Consider the following 12,350-nt stretch of genomic DNA (forward strand, 5'->3'; position numbering starts at 1 on the left):
TAAAGATTTTAAAGCAGTTTAAAAGTAGGATTTAGCTATAACTTTAGTATAGATGTGCAACAATGTTACCGTAGTATGTTATCATGTTGCCAAGGAACCTGATCAATAGTGATAAGATTTTGTATCGTTCAATTTATTCTTGGTACAGGTGAAGAACAACAGGAGCTATCATATTTTTGCACAAAAACAATACATTTATTCAAGTGTTCTCCAGCACAAATACATAAGGAGCCTTTTTCTTCTTCTGGGTACTAAAACATAAGTATTGGGTAAAGGGTGGAGAATGACTGCTACATTTGCTGTACGCACTGATCATCTTAAAGAAGAAAACAGTTAATATGACAGAAAAGAAGAAGCCACACAGACTGAGTGCCAACTAACAGTATCACTGGATTATAGAACTGACCTGTCTGAAACAGTGAAATGTCATGGTGAGCATCCCAAATGGCACCCTATTCACTATATATGGCACCCTATGGGTCTTGGCCAAAAGTAGTGCACTATAAAGGTAACAGGGTGCCATTTGGGACATAACTTTTAATAACAAAAGCATCAATCAAGAAACGACAATTGAAAACAAGACATGGAAGATAGGATATTATGGCATGGAATGTAGGATTAAGAAGCAATGCGAATGCCAAGTTTTAAGCATACATTATTCATTATGCTACAGTAAAAGTTCTTACCGAAATGTTTCTTTTTTTTTTTTTGTTATTTCCCATTACGGAGTACATGGTTTTCCCCCACAGATAAGCACCAACCAACTACAGCAATTTCTAGTCTAAAACAATATAGGAAACTCATAATTTATTATTCACAATTTTTTCAAGTACAAAGTTAAAATGCCTTTGTTAATATATGCATCATATGAGAGTGAAATAATAGTGCTCTTCAATCATTACTATAAGGAACTTAAAAACAGTCATTGTCAAGACAAGTTTTATTTCTCTTCCAAACAAATATATTTTTTCTTGATTAGATAAAATTTTTAGCACCGTCAGAAACACCTACAATCCCTCTTTATAGTTCTTTAAAGAAACAAAAGCAACAAAAAAACAACCAACATTATGTAGGGCTGTGCAGTGAAGTATAGACCGTTCCATCTTAAAGCTGTCATTATTAGGCTACTGTTAAGATCACGTGACACATTTCAACTGGATTCACTCAGAACATTGGAAAACAAAACAAATGAACAGTACTAGAAGGCAAGACTTGGAGTCTACCCACCTCTAATGTTTCATAGCTTATTTTGACGAAATTTGTTCAATTTTACTTGATTACATTTTTTTTGCCCTAATCTTTTTTTCCTAATTCCATGATATATATTAGCAAAGAATTATATTTGTACATCTCATAGGTAATACAAAAAGAGAAAAAAACAAACCAAAACCAGCAACAGGAAAACTCTATGTACAAAATGTACAAGGGGCATGGTCATTTGCTATACAGAAGGGGAATTAATGTCAACACAGCGTACAAGAATTCCTGCGAACCCAACGTGTGAAGTTCAACTAAAACGGCGGCAAGGATACAGTAAGGTCACTTAAGAACTTAATCATGTATGAAACTACATTTATGAAATTAAGTCATATTGAATATTTAGATGGGACATCGGTAAGTCGTAATCTCTGCTCTTTTTTTGGGGCCACTGTTCAATTTTGAGTTGTGACAAACTCATTTCTAAAATCTTCCACATTCAAGGTCATAATAATTCAGATCGTCAGTAAATGCAGATTTGGAATGTAATCCAAGTTCGGGTAATAATCGTTTGAATACCTCTCTCTCTTTCGCTCTCTAAATATTCGGGATCTAAATCCTACAATCGTAATAGAAAAAGACACATTCTTTTTCATCCAGAGGATGATACTGAATTACTGCTTTGAACAGAAGACAATATGTTAACGGAGCACACAAATCATTTTCAAATCAATCTACTGTACATCGAGTAGCATCAATAATTCAATCGTTTCCATGGATACAACACCATTCTAATAATCCATTAGTTCACTTCTATTGGCACAGCCCTACTGTGTAGAAAACATACGGTATTACACAATGGTAGAACAGTTCACCTCATAAAAACTAAAATTTCACAAGAAAAAACAAGAAAATGTTTCTAATACTAAAGAAAAAAAAGAAGTATACATATAAAAAGTGCTTTATAATGTTGGTAAAACAGCACAAAATTGCTATAAAAAGGTAGAAGAACATTGTGAAGCCGCACCATATTGTTTGAAGACTTGCACCTGACATTATCTAGTTTGCAGGGGTGAGAAGGGAAGGAGAGTCTTTACTTGGATGTGGAAACACCAGGGCACCCACACTCCCTCCAGTCCACCGACCGCGCTAACTAACAGTTGTACAGTAATGACATTGGTCAGGATGAAGCTACAAAAAAGTAGTTCACCACACAGACTTTGATCAAGATTTTTTGTATTTTTTTGTAACGACAGAAAACATCACTGCCAATGTGGCTAGCTTCATTTTCTGTTTGTTCAGAGTCTGACACAGGCAGGCACGGGGGCCTGAGTTTGCGTGTCGCAAGGCTGGGAAAATGATTGAAAAAGCACCAGTACAATTTGTGTTTAAAAAAGCTGTAAAACATAGGAAAGAGGAGGATATGGCATGCTATTCTGCAGTCTTCTGCCACCACGCCGTATTTTATCGCCACTTTGAAGTCATTTAAAGTTATTAAGATAGCACATAACTTCTTTAAGTGTGAAAACATCACACTGAAAAAACTACTTTGCAGGCAATGGTTTTTTTAAAACATTTCCCATCTTGTCTAAAGTGTAGTGCCTGTGCCACATGGACTGTGATGTTTCCTATTGTCTCGAAGCACCATGGTATTGTAACCATTTTACAGTAGTACCTTTACCTTCAGTTAACTGTGTATATAAACTGTAAACAAAGAGGTATATGTGATCTGGTGTTTTGGATTCATTAAGACACAGCTTTCTGTGACACTGAAGAAAATCCCCTTATTCACTTTAGCTCTGCGAGGCTCAGTAGCTGGAGGTGGATTGCATCGTCCACTTCAGATATAGGCCAAAACAAAATCATGCCTACACAGCCAAAATCATTCACATACATACTGTACATACAGTATGATAAACTCTTCTCTTTCAGATCTTTTCCAATCACCCAATCCTAGTCTTTACTCAACAACAACAAAAAAATCGCACAGATCCTAGTTTCTTCTTTCTCAGTGCCTTGAGAAGAAAGCCTTGTCTCAAGTATAGCTTGCACAAATAAATCAATAAAAAAAATACTGGATAACACTGCTAAAAAGGTAAAATGACATATACAAATTAAATAGAATAAGAAGTACATTTCAAAATACAAGAAATCATGTGAAATATCTACTCTGATGATGTTTCGCTTGCCTGAGAAATGATACCAGGAAGTAGTATAATTTCACCACAACTCTTGTTTCTAGTTACAACATCAGTTACATGTTTGTGATGGTTTTTAAGCCAAGTCTTGTTAAACACAGGCAAAGTACTCTTTGAGTGGTGCAAACAAGTGACGGATGACCGGTACACTCCACGACCTTCCCAGAAGCCTTTGCCTGGCCAGCCGACTCATGTTGGACACGTCTGTGTAATGGACAGGGAAGCCAAACACCCTGGGGAAGGAGACAGTAACCAGACAGCCACCAGAGGGAACAAGAGACAGACAGACAGAGCAGGAGACAGACCGACAGATACACTTGAGAATTAGTGACATCTAAAATGGCGCTATATTTAAATGTGAGATGAACTTTTAGGTGCTTCATAGAAGGGTAATTTGGAATTATATCTATGACTTCCTGTAAGAGAATCATTTGAATAATAACGAGGTATCCCATTGGGAAAAACTGCTTGTAATAACATCATTTAATTTGCTGGTATGATTCATTAATTTGAAGGGTAATCAGTTCCTACCTCTCCATCTCAGTGCACCAGAGAATGTCCTCCTTCTCGTTCATGAAGACAGGGAAGTGCTGGTCTTTACCCTGCTTAATGGAATTAGAGCGAGTGGTGATGGTCCTCACTTTGCCAAACTGAAGGAAAACCAGAAAGTGCACACACTAAGTGGCTGGTGCATAAGAATAGGATAATAATAAGTATTGTTTACGGACCAAATTGTCCGGATGACCAAAAATTTAATTTGAAAGTTCAAAAAAGGTACTCGCACTCAACGTTTGTTTCTACACGGTTTAAGTGCATGTAACTTGAACTAAGTTATTCAAATGAATGAACTACACAATTTACATGTTTGGCCAATTTGGTCTACGCCAGAACAGCAAAAGCACAGATCCAATAAGAAGCCAGACATATATAACTGACCTTCGCTGTTCTGCCATGCTCCAAACACTCCTGAAGGTCCAGTCTGTCAGTGCACATGGCAGTCAAGGGTCTGCAGAGGAAAAGAGAGGGAAAGGTAAGGGATGTGTGAAAAGAGAGAGCGAGAGAGAGAGAGAGATGGAGAGAAAGAGAGAGAGAGAGAAAAAGAGGGAGATTGGAGCACGAGAGTGTGAGAAAGTGAGTGTGAGAGAGAGAGAGAGAGAGAGCACAAGAGAGAGACAGTGAGCGTGCGAGAGAGAGAGAGAGACAAGAACAGTGCGTAAAAGGAGATCATGATTCGTTGGTTGCGGAGTTTGACTGGCTCAGGAACTAGCCCAGGTGTGCGTTGCTTTAGGTGACAGGCTGGCTGTTTCTTCCCTCACCGTTCTCTCACCAACCTGTTCATGCCAGGCAGGTTCCCCCAGAAGTAGCGGGCGCGGTGAGCAGCAGACACCTCCTTGGCATCGATCATCACCGGGTTACACTGGCAGGGGGGAAACAGGAGGGTTATTTAACCAGGAAAGTTATTGAGAACATCTACCCTTTTACAAATAATAACCTGAAGGATTTTATTGAAGTAGTGGAGATGAGAGAGAGAATCTCATACAAAATTTAAATGAACTGTTTAAATTGTTCCCTCATAACCTAACCAGTATATTGACAGCATGCACTGTGAATTACCACCACAAGGTGGTATTCATCAAAAATGTATCCATATTCCAATAGTTAAACATTTACATGACTAATGTACAGTTTGTTCTCCTAGAACTCCTAGATGTTATACAGTCTCTGTAAAGGAACAAACCTCTAGAAAGCGAGAGATGTCCCTCTTGTCGCTGACGCCCATGGCCACCACATTCTCAAAGAGCCAGAAGAACGGCCGGTTGTCGCCCTCTTTGGGCCGAGCCTCGTGCAGCAGACGGTAGAACTCAAAGAACAGCCGACCAGTGCCCTCTACAGGAGAAACAGAGAAGGACAGGCATTTCAAATTCAGCTACAGGAAATAACTCTTCACCGGTCACAGAACAAGTGATAAATGTACAGGTTTGTTACCTACCATAAAGACCCTTCCTAGCCGGGTTGACAATAGAGAGGTCGTTACATGGACTTCCACCAATCACTAAGTCAAAGGGGCCCCACTCGTGTAACTGTACCAAGGGAGAGAGAAAACAGGAAAAACAATAGGAGAAAGGAGGACAGGCGATAAGACAAAATAGACAGATTATCCAACTAAGAGATACTTGTTATGGTTTAGAGGTTGAAGTAATGTTATATGAAGTGTTTTTGTAATGGCCGTAGCTGTCCTTACAATCTTTCTCAATTAGAATATCCTTATTGAGATGGTGGTTGGGCGTTCGTCTTCGAGCCAGGCTATTGGGATTCACAGACCATGAGTGACCTTGCCTTACGCCCATGATTCAGGACATTATACTCACATGTTTGCGTGTGACGTTCCTCACGTCGCCCACGTACATGATGCGTCCCTGGTGCCTGACGATGCCCACCGTGACGGAGTCCTCGCACACCTCCGACGCCACATAGCGCTCCACCTGGATACCCAGCTCCTTCAGCACCAGCAGACCTAAAGGTCAGAGGTCAAAGTGGAAATAGGTCAAATGGTAGCATGTTTTTGCTTTGACGGACTCCGTGACTCCCTGGTCAACAGTGGCAGTTGTTGCCGAGTGGATTTTCCTGGTTAAATAAAGTGGATGGTCCTATTTAAATAATGATTAACTTGAACTTGGTGAACTGAATAACACAATACAGGTGAGACAATACTGAAGGCCTGGCCTAGCCTGAGGCACACTATTAATCAGCATCGACAGTGGGGGTCTTTTCTTTTTACAGGAGTGGGAATTCCCACTTCTTCTGTATTTTTGTGTGGTTTTATTGAACAGATAAGGAAGTGAAAGACAGCCAGGAAAGGTATGAGAAGTGCACTGCTAGAACATATGGTTAAACAGCATGCTGTGTGGATTAATTTGCTATCTATCTATAATTTTTTATAACAATAGACAGTCAGCCTAGTTTGTAGTCATGAGTTAGGAGGACAGTCCCAGTGAAACCTGAGACTGACGGGAAACTTTGTACAGACAGAGACAGAGAAGTTCAGAGGGTTTTGTGTCAACGAGAGGTGGGAAGAGGGGGAGGAGGGAGAGAAGAGGAAAGGAGATTCCCTTCTAACCTGTTGCTATGCCATCGAACAGTGACAGGACACGAATGGGTTGTCTCTTCTCTGCCATGACTGGAGGGTAAAGCTTTGGTGGTTCCTGTGATACAACACAGAGAGAGAGAAATGATGGGGCTAGTATTTACCCAGAGAGAGCCTGGAATGACGTCAGCTGTCTCTACCATTTGACGCCCAATTCGTAGAGCCCCAGAGCCGTGATAGTCTGCCTGCTCATTATTTACATATTTAGGAAGCTTGTTGGAGCTCATTTGGCTCTTTTAGAGGCGCGGACGTACTGTGTCACGACGGAACACAGACTAATTGTGGCTCCGTGGCTGTGAACTTTGTAGCGAGCTTGAAACATAGTACTGAAGTCCTACTCACAAAATCTTGGTCATGGTTATTAGCGAAGAAGTGCTGTAGACGGCAGGGCCAGTCAGTGCGACGCTCCAGCAGGCCGAACACTCCCTTCTGTCCCTTCTCACACATGTAGCAGCTCCAGGGATCCTCTTTAATAGCTATCTGTGCTGCACCTGGGCCCACCAGCAGGTCCACACACTCCACACAGAAACACCTGGAGAGGAGAGCTGTGTTACTATCCCGCTAGACGCTGACGCACGCACAGACACATGGGCGCACATAATCACGTACACGTAAAAGAACGAACATACGCACGCACCGCGTACACACAGACACACTAATGCAAACAACAATGACCGTAAACCGGCACACTCACAACACACACAATTACACTTGAGTGAATCCCAACAATAATGAACTTAGTTAGCATCAGACGAAAGCACCGCCCTCACCTGCAGCAGTTGTTGTTCCCGCACATGAGCACCTCTCGTCCCCCGCAGCAAATAGTGCAGTATGACTGGTAACCATCGTCATCATACTGATAAGCACATTCTAGAAAGCAGTTCTGGGACACAGCAGTGGAGAAATGATTTGAGATTTGTCGTGTCGCTCTAGAAAGTTTGCATCCACAAGTTAAATCAATTATTGTCAATTATTATTAACAGAACAACAAGTAACAATTCGTTTGTGTTTTGGTAACAGAGAGCTTTAGCGCTAGAAAAGAAGGGCGGATCATGTGGACGACAAACTAGTTTACATTTTTTAAGTCATTTCCCTCCCCCCAGTCTTTGACTTGTCCTAAATAAGTCTATATAACACACGGTCGTTGTTAGAATCTTAATGAACAGAATTACTGTTGTAAGCAGTTTTAGAAGGACATGTCATTTTCCCCGTCATTCACCACAAGTCAGCTTACGCAGCTGATGGCCCATTGAAACTACACCTAAACTATATTGAAACTAATTTCACACATAATAAATAGAGTTAGCCTAAAGACCAGATTAAATGGACAAAAGTCTGATGGGTGACAATTATTACCAATTGTCAAATTGTACATGAAGAGATGGACCGGCACAGCTTGGAATTGACACAGAGGCCGGGAAACGGGAGCGCCAAAATCAAATCCTCCAACAGAGTCACATGCAGCTAAGACAATTTGATTTCTATATAGTATCAGAAAGAGCAGATTCTGCAGTTCCTAAAACACGTACCTTTGTCAAAAAATTTAAGGAGGTGTGCTCCATTTCAATATATCACTTTTTCCAAGAATAATCGCTGTTCCATGCGTTCAACACGTGAGCACTCGCGGCAGCATTGCTCAGGCTACTAAGCTAAGACTAGGAACACAATACAACTTAAAACATGCTATTCTGTTCTTCTGAAATACATTTTCTTATTTCCATAATGTTTCTTAAGACCTGTCAAAAGGAAATAATGAATGTAACTGCTGAATTGTTGTGGTTTTAGTCATTTGTCATTTTTACATTATAGCCTACAGTAACATTAAATAATGACAATGCTATTGAGCTAACGTAGGCTAATGTGATTAGCATGAGGTTGTAAGTAACAAGAACATTTCCCAGGACATAGACATATCTGATAGTCAGAAAGCTTAAATCCTTGTTAATCTAACTTCACTGTCCAATTTACAGTAGCTTTTACAGTGAAAGAATACCATACTATTGTTTGAGGAGATTGCACAGTTATGAACTTGAAATTGTATTAATAAACCAATTAGGCACATTTGGGCAGTCTTGAAACAAAATTTTGAACAGAAATACAATGGTTCATTGGAGTCTAAAACTTTGCACATAAACTGCTGCCATCTAGTGGCCAAACTCTAAATTGCACCTGGGCTGGAATAATACATTATGGCCTTTCTCTTGCATTTCAAAGTTGCATTTTTCCAGATCTAATGTGTTATATTCGCCTACATTAACATTTCCACAAACTTCAAAGTGTTTCCTTTCAAATGGTAACAAGAATATGCATACCCTTGCTTCAGGTTAGATTTAGGTATGATTTTGGGCATGTCATTTTAGACTAAAATTGAAAAAAAGGGGCGGATCCTTAAGAGGTTTTAAAATAAGGCCTAAAGCAGAGCTGGAGCCTAGAGGGGAGCTAGACCTGGCCCGTATATATCAAGGGAAAGGGAATACCTAGTCAGTTGCACAACCGAATGCATTCAACCCGAAATGCGTCTTCTGCATTCAACCCAGCCCCTCTGAATCAGAGATGTGCAGGTGGCTGCCTTAATCAGCGTGCGTCATTGGCATCTGGGGAGCAGTTGTTGTTGGGGGTTAACTGCCTTGCTCAAGGGCAGAACGACACATTTTCCCACCTTGCCGGCTCGAGAATTCGAAACAGCGAGCTTTCGGTTACTGCCCCAACGCTCTTAACCGCTAGGCGACCTGCTGCCCTCTAGGACCAGGTCCTACCTGTCCATGTAATCATCTCAGAGTAGGAGCGTCGATATAGGACCAGGTCCTACCTGTCCATGTAATCATCTCAGAGTAGGGGCACCGATATAGGATCAGGTCCTACCTGTCCATGTAATCTTATTCATTGTGATCCAAAAGGCTAAACCGATCATCCTGCTTGAGAGGCTTGATACACACACCCCCAGAGCTACAGACTTCTTGGCCTACAGCTAGCCCTGACTCAACAGCCTTAATGGCCTCCTCTTCCATCCTTACCTTACAGCTTTGGCACATTCCTCCAGCAAATAGAGGGTGTTCACGGGAAACATTCAAACTTCCACAGGAGATGCAGATGTCTGTGGAGAAAGACGGAATGCAATTAGTGCAAGCCAGAGATGCAATGGTAAGCAAATAAATGGGTAAACCCTGACCGCCGATCAAGATACGCTACTTTAGCAAAATAGGTGCACTATATACAAAATAAAAAGATGTGTAAACAACACTTATAAACATTTACCCACCACTAGGCAAGCCAACTGGAGGTTTAAAAACCCCCACTGCTTTGAATCAAGCCTCGGATTCAATAGACATATTTGAACAGCTGTGAGAGGAATGTACATTTCATAAGGAAAGCTAATATGCTTTGAGGACTCATATAAAATAGCCACTTTCTTTCGTTTGCTGCCTACTGAACATGACCCTGGCTGCCTGAACACAGAGACGGACCGCTTACCTTCTATGCTTCTGCATTTCTGTCTCACTTCGTACACAAGTCTCTCTGGAAATTCAGACAGAAAAAAAACACGGTTTCAGATTAGGATATGATTTGAACGCTTGTTGCTATACATCTTTGCAGATGACATCACCGAGAGAGAAAAAAGCTGCAGACATACCCCCTCTTACCCCTATTTCACCATTTGCTTTTAAGATATTTACATGTGTTTTTTACCGATATAAAGTGTATTACAACGAGAGTTAGGCTGAGTACATTCACAGCACATACGAGATACAGTGCTACATAACATTTACCAGATACATAACATATAACACCTACACTTGTTAACAGAATTGACCATGTTAACCCTAGTACTAAGCACCTGCTCCCCTGTCTTTCACAAACAGCCTCTCTTTCACTCTCACACACACCCCTTAGCTAAACCTCCCCGAGGGGGAGGGATATCGAGGTCGTAACCCCTATTTAACCTAATAAAAAAAGCAGGCTTACCTCTCGTCCCCTCGTCAATCATCTCCTTGACCTTGGGTTTCTCGGCTGCAGTGCTTTTGCGAGGCTTTTTGGCTGGAGGGGGCGTGTAGGCCGCCGCCTCTGGCTCCACCCACACGTCCGGGTACACCTCCTTATATGGGTTGCGCTCCTCTGGTGGGGGGGGCATATCAGTAAGACAATAAACAACTCAGATAACCAGACAAAACCAGACTCTTACCGAAAGACTACCAAAGACAGGTAGGGGAATGCTGGATTAAAAAGGGTGGAATTGATCTGGCAACTGACGGGACATTCCCCTACCATTGGGCCCTCGAGCCCCACAACAATACTTTCGTTGTTCAGTGTAACATGGACAACAAAATGTGTTTTTTTGTCACATACACCAGATAGGTGTAGTGAAATGTGTTGTTTTACAGGGTCAGCCATAGTAGTATGGCGCCCCTGGAGCAAATTAGGTTTAAGTACCTTGATCAAGATCACATCAACAGATTTTTCACCTTGTCGGCTTGGGTATTCAACCAGCAACCTTTTGGTTACTGGCCCAGCGCTCTTAACCGCTAGGCTACCTGCCTGTTATAAGCTCCTCTTGCCTTTCGGTGACTCTAAGCTTAGGTGATTCCCAATGTATTCCAGTCCCTCCAGGATTCCGCGATCGCATAATTCAATGCAAAATCAACCAATCAGCGCATACTATGCGAAAGCTCGCAATGTTGACCAATCCCCGCACTTTTAGGGCATAAAAGGGTCCAATCGAAAGCGGGTTTGTAATTTTGACCAATTACTGCACTGTCACTATGGAAAATGGCCCAAATCCAAACACAAACACAAGTCAACAAAGTTTTCCCCCCCCTGGCCTGTCAGCGTATTCACGTGCGAAGATGATGGATGATTGTTGATAGCTGACAGAAATCAATCTCATTTGCCAACAAAAATAACAGCGAAAGACCGTGCGAAACAATTTCGAAATGTTTTTGGAAACAAGTTGAAAGTCGACAATAAACAGTAACTTCGAATCAGCAAAGCATATGAGAATGTCAGAACAGTTCCCACAGAAGTGGCAGATCACCATGACTGAAGTGGTAGCAGGGGAGACTGTGGCAAGCGCTGAAAGAATCCAGGTGAGTGGCGTTTTACTCAAACTTTTACTCCGCTAACCTTGGCTTTAGTAGGGCGGTCAGCACTCTGCTCTCCCCAGTCTGTCTATGGAGAGCGCTGCTCAAAGCACTGAGCAATTTGTCAGCTTTGCCGTTTTAAACTCTCTGTAAAACTTAATACGGATCACGAAAGCACAATCTTTCTGGATAAAAAAATATATGGTAATACTGTTTTAAAAGTACATATCAACCGCAATACGTTTTTTTTTTACGTGTTCTGTTCTTTATCTCCCTTACGACCCTTTCAGAAAAAATCACAATCTCAAGTATTTTGAAGACAACTTATGCGAAAGAAATATCGATCCTCAAACGGAAAGCGATTGATCAACTTTGAATCACATTTTTTTTTAGAGAGAGAGAGAGAGAGAGAGAGAGAGAGTGTGAATGGGAATGGGAGGTGCATCTCGTGTTGATAGCAAGCCCCAAGCCTGATGGAGAGGAGAGGTGTGTGTGAGTGAATGTGTGAGATTATGACAGAGCTGTTTGTTCAGGAAAATAATAAACTAAATTGAGCACTTTAGATGTTTCTAATTGTTTTTGCAATTATGTATTCTGCTTAAAATCGTCCTAAAACTGAGCGCATGACTTTTTATTGCTTTATATGAAATTAACGTGAAAAAAAAACATCGCAGAATTTCATAAAAGTTGCCGCTAAATCAAGCATGTTTGGCCTCAGAAATCACAAAACATTCC

The 12,350-nt window shown here is 41.3% G+C and overlaps 1 protein-coding gene across 6 annotated transcripts in view; it reads right to left on the minus strand.

Moving 5' to 3' along the window:
- Positions 1 to 171: 171 nt before the first annotated feature.
- LOC139553215 (DNA (cytosine-5)-methyltransferase 3A-like) overlaps positions 172 to 12,350 on the minus strand; it is an 80,705-nt gene continuing 68,526 nt past the window's right edge. For 3 of the 6 annotated variants that reach the window (XM_071365288.1, XM_071365283.1, XM_071365284.1), the window contains 13 exons: positions 10,504 to 10,653; positions 10,012 to 10,056; positions 9,555 to 9,634; positions 7,311 to 7,423; positions 6,883 to 7,072; positions 6,514 to 6,598; positions 5,765 to 5,910; positions 5,386 to 5,476; positions 5,134 to 5,282; positions 4,712 to 4,812; positions 4,332 to 4,401; positions 3,927 to 4,045; positions 172 to 3,628 (listed from right to left, as the gene is read on the minus strand). In XM_071365288.1, the coding sequence (XP_071221389.1) occupies positions 3,487 to 3,628; positions 3,927 to 4,045; positions 4,332 to 4,401; positions 4,712 to 4,812; positions 5,134 to 5,282; positions 5,386 to 5,476; positions 5,765 to 5,910; positions 6,514 to 6,598; positions 6,883 to 7,072; positions 7,311 to 7,423; positions 9,555 to 9,634; positions 10,012 to 10,056; positions 10,504 to 10,653 (1,481 nt within the window). In that variant the 3' untranslated portion in view covers positions 172 to 3,486. The remainder of the gene's footprint in view (positions 3,629 to 3,926; positions 4,046 to 4,331; positions 4,402 to 4,711; positions 4,813 to 5,133; positions 5,283 to 5,385; positions 5,477 to 5,764; positions 5,911 to 6,513; positions 6,599 to 6,882; positions 7,073 to 7,310; positions 7,424 to 9,554; positions 9,635 to 10,011; positions 10,057 to 10,503; positions 10,654 to 12,350) is intronic. The other 3 variants (XM_071365287.1, XM_071365285.1, XM_071365286.1) reach the window with 3 other exon arrangements.

Source organism: Salvelinus alpinus, chromosome 25 (genome assembly GCF_045679555.1).
Source record: "Salvelinus alpinus chromosome 25, SLU_Salpinus.1, whole genome shotgun sequence".
In the NCBI taxonomy this organism is placed as follows: domain Eukaryota; kingdom Metazoa; phylum Chordata; class Actinopteri; order Salmoniformes; family Salmonidae; genus Salvelinus; species Salvelinus alpinus.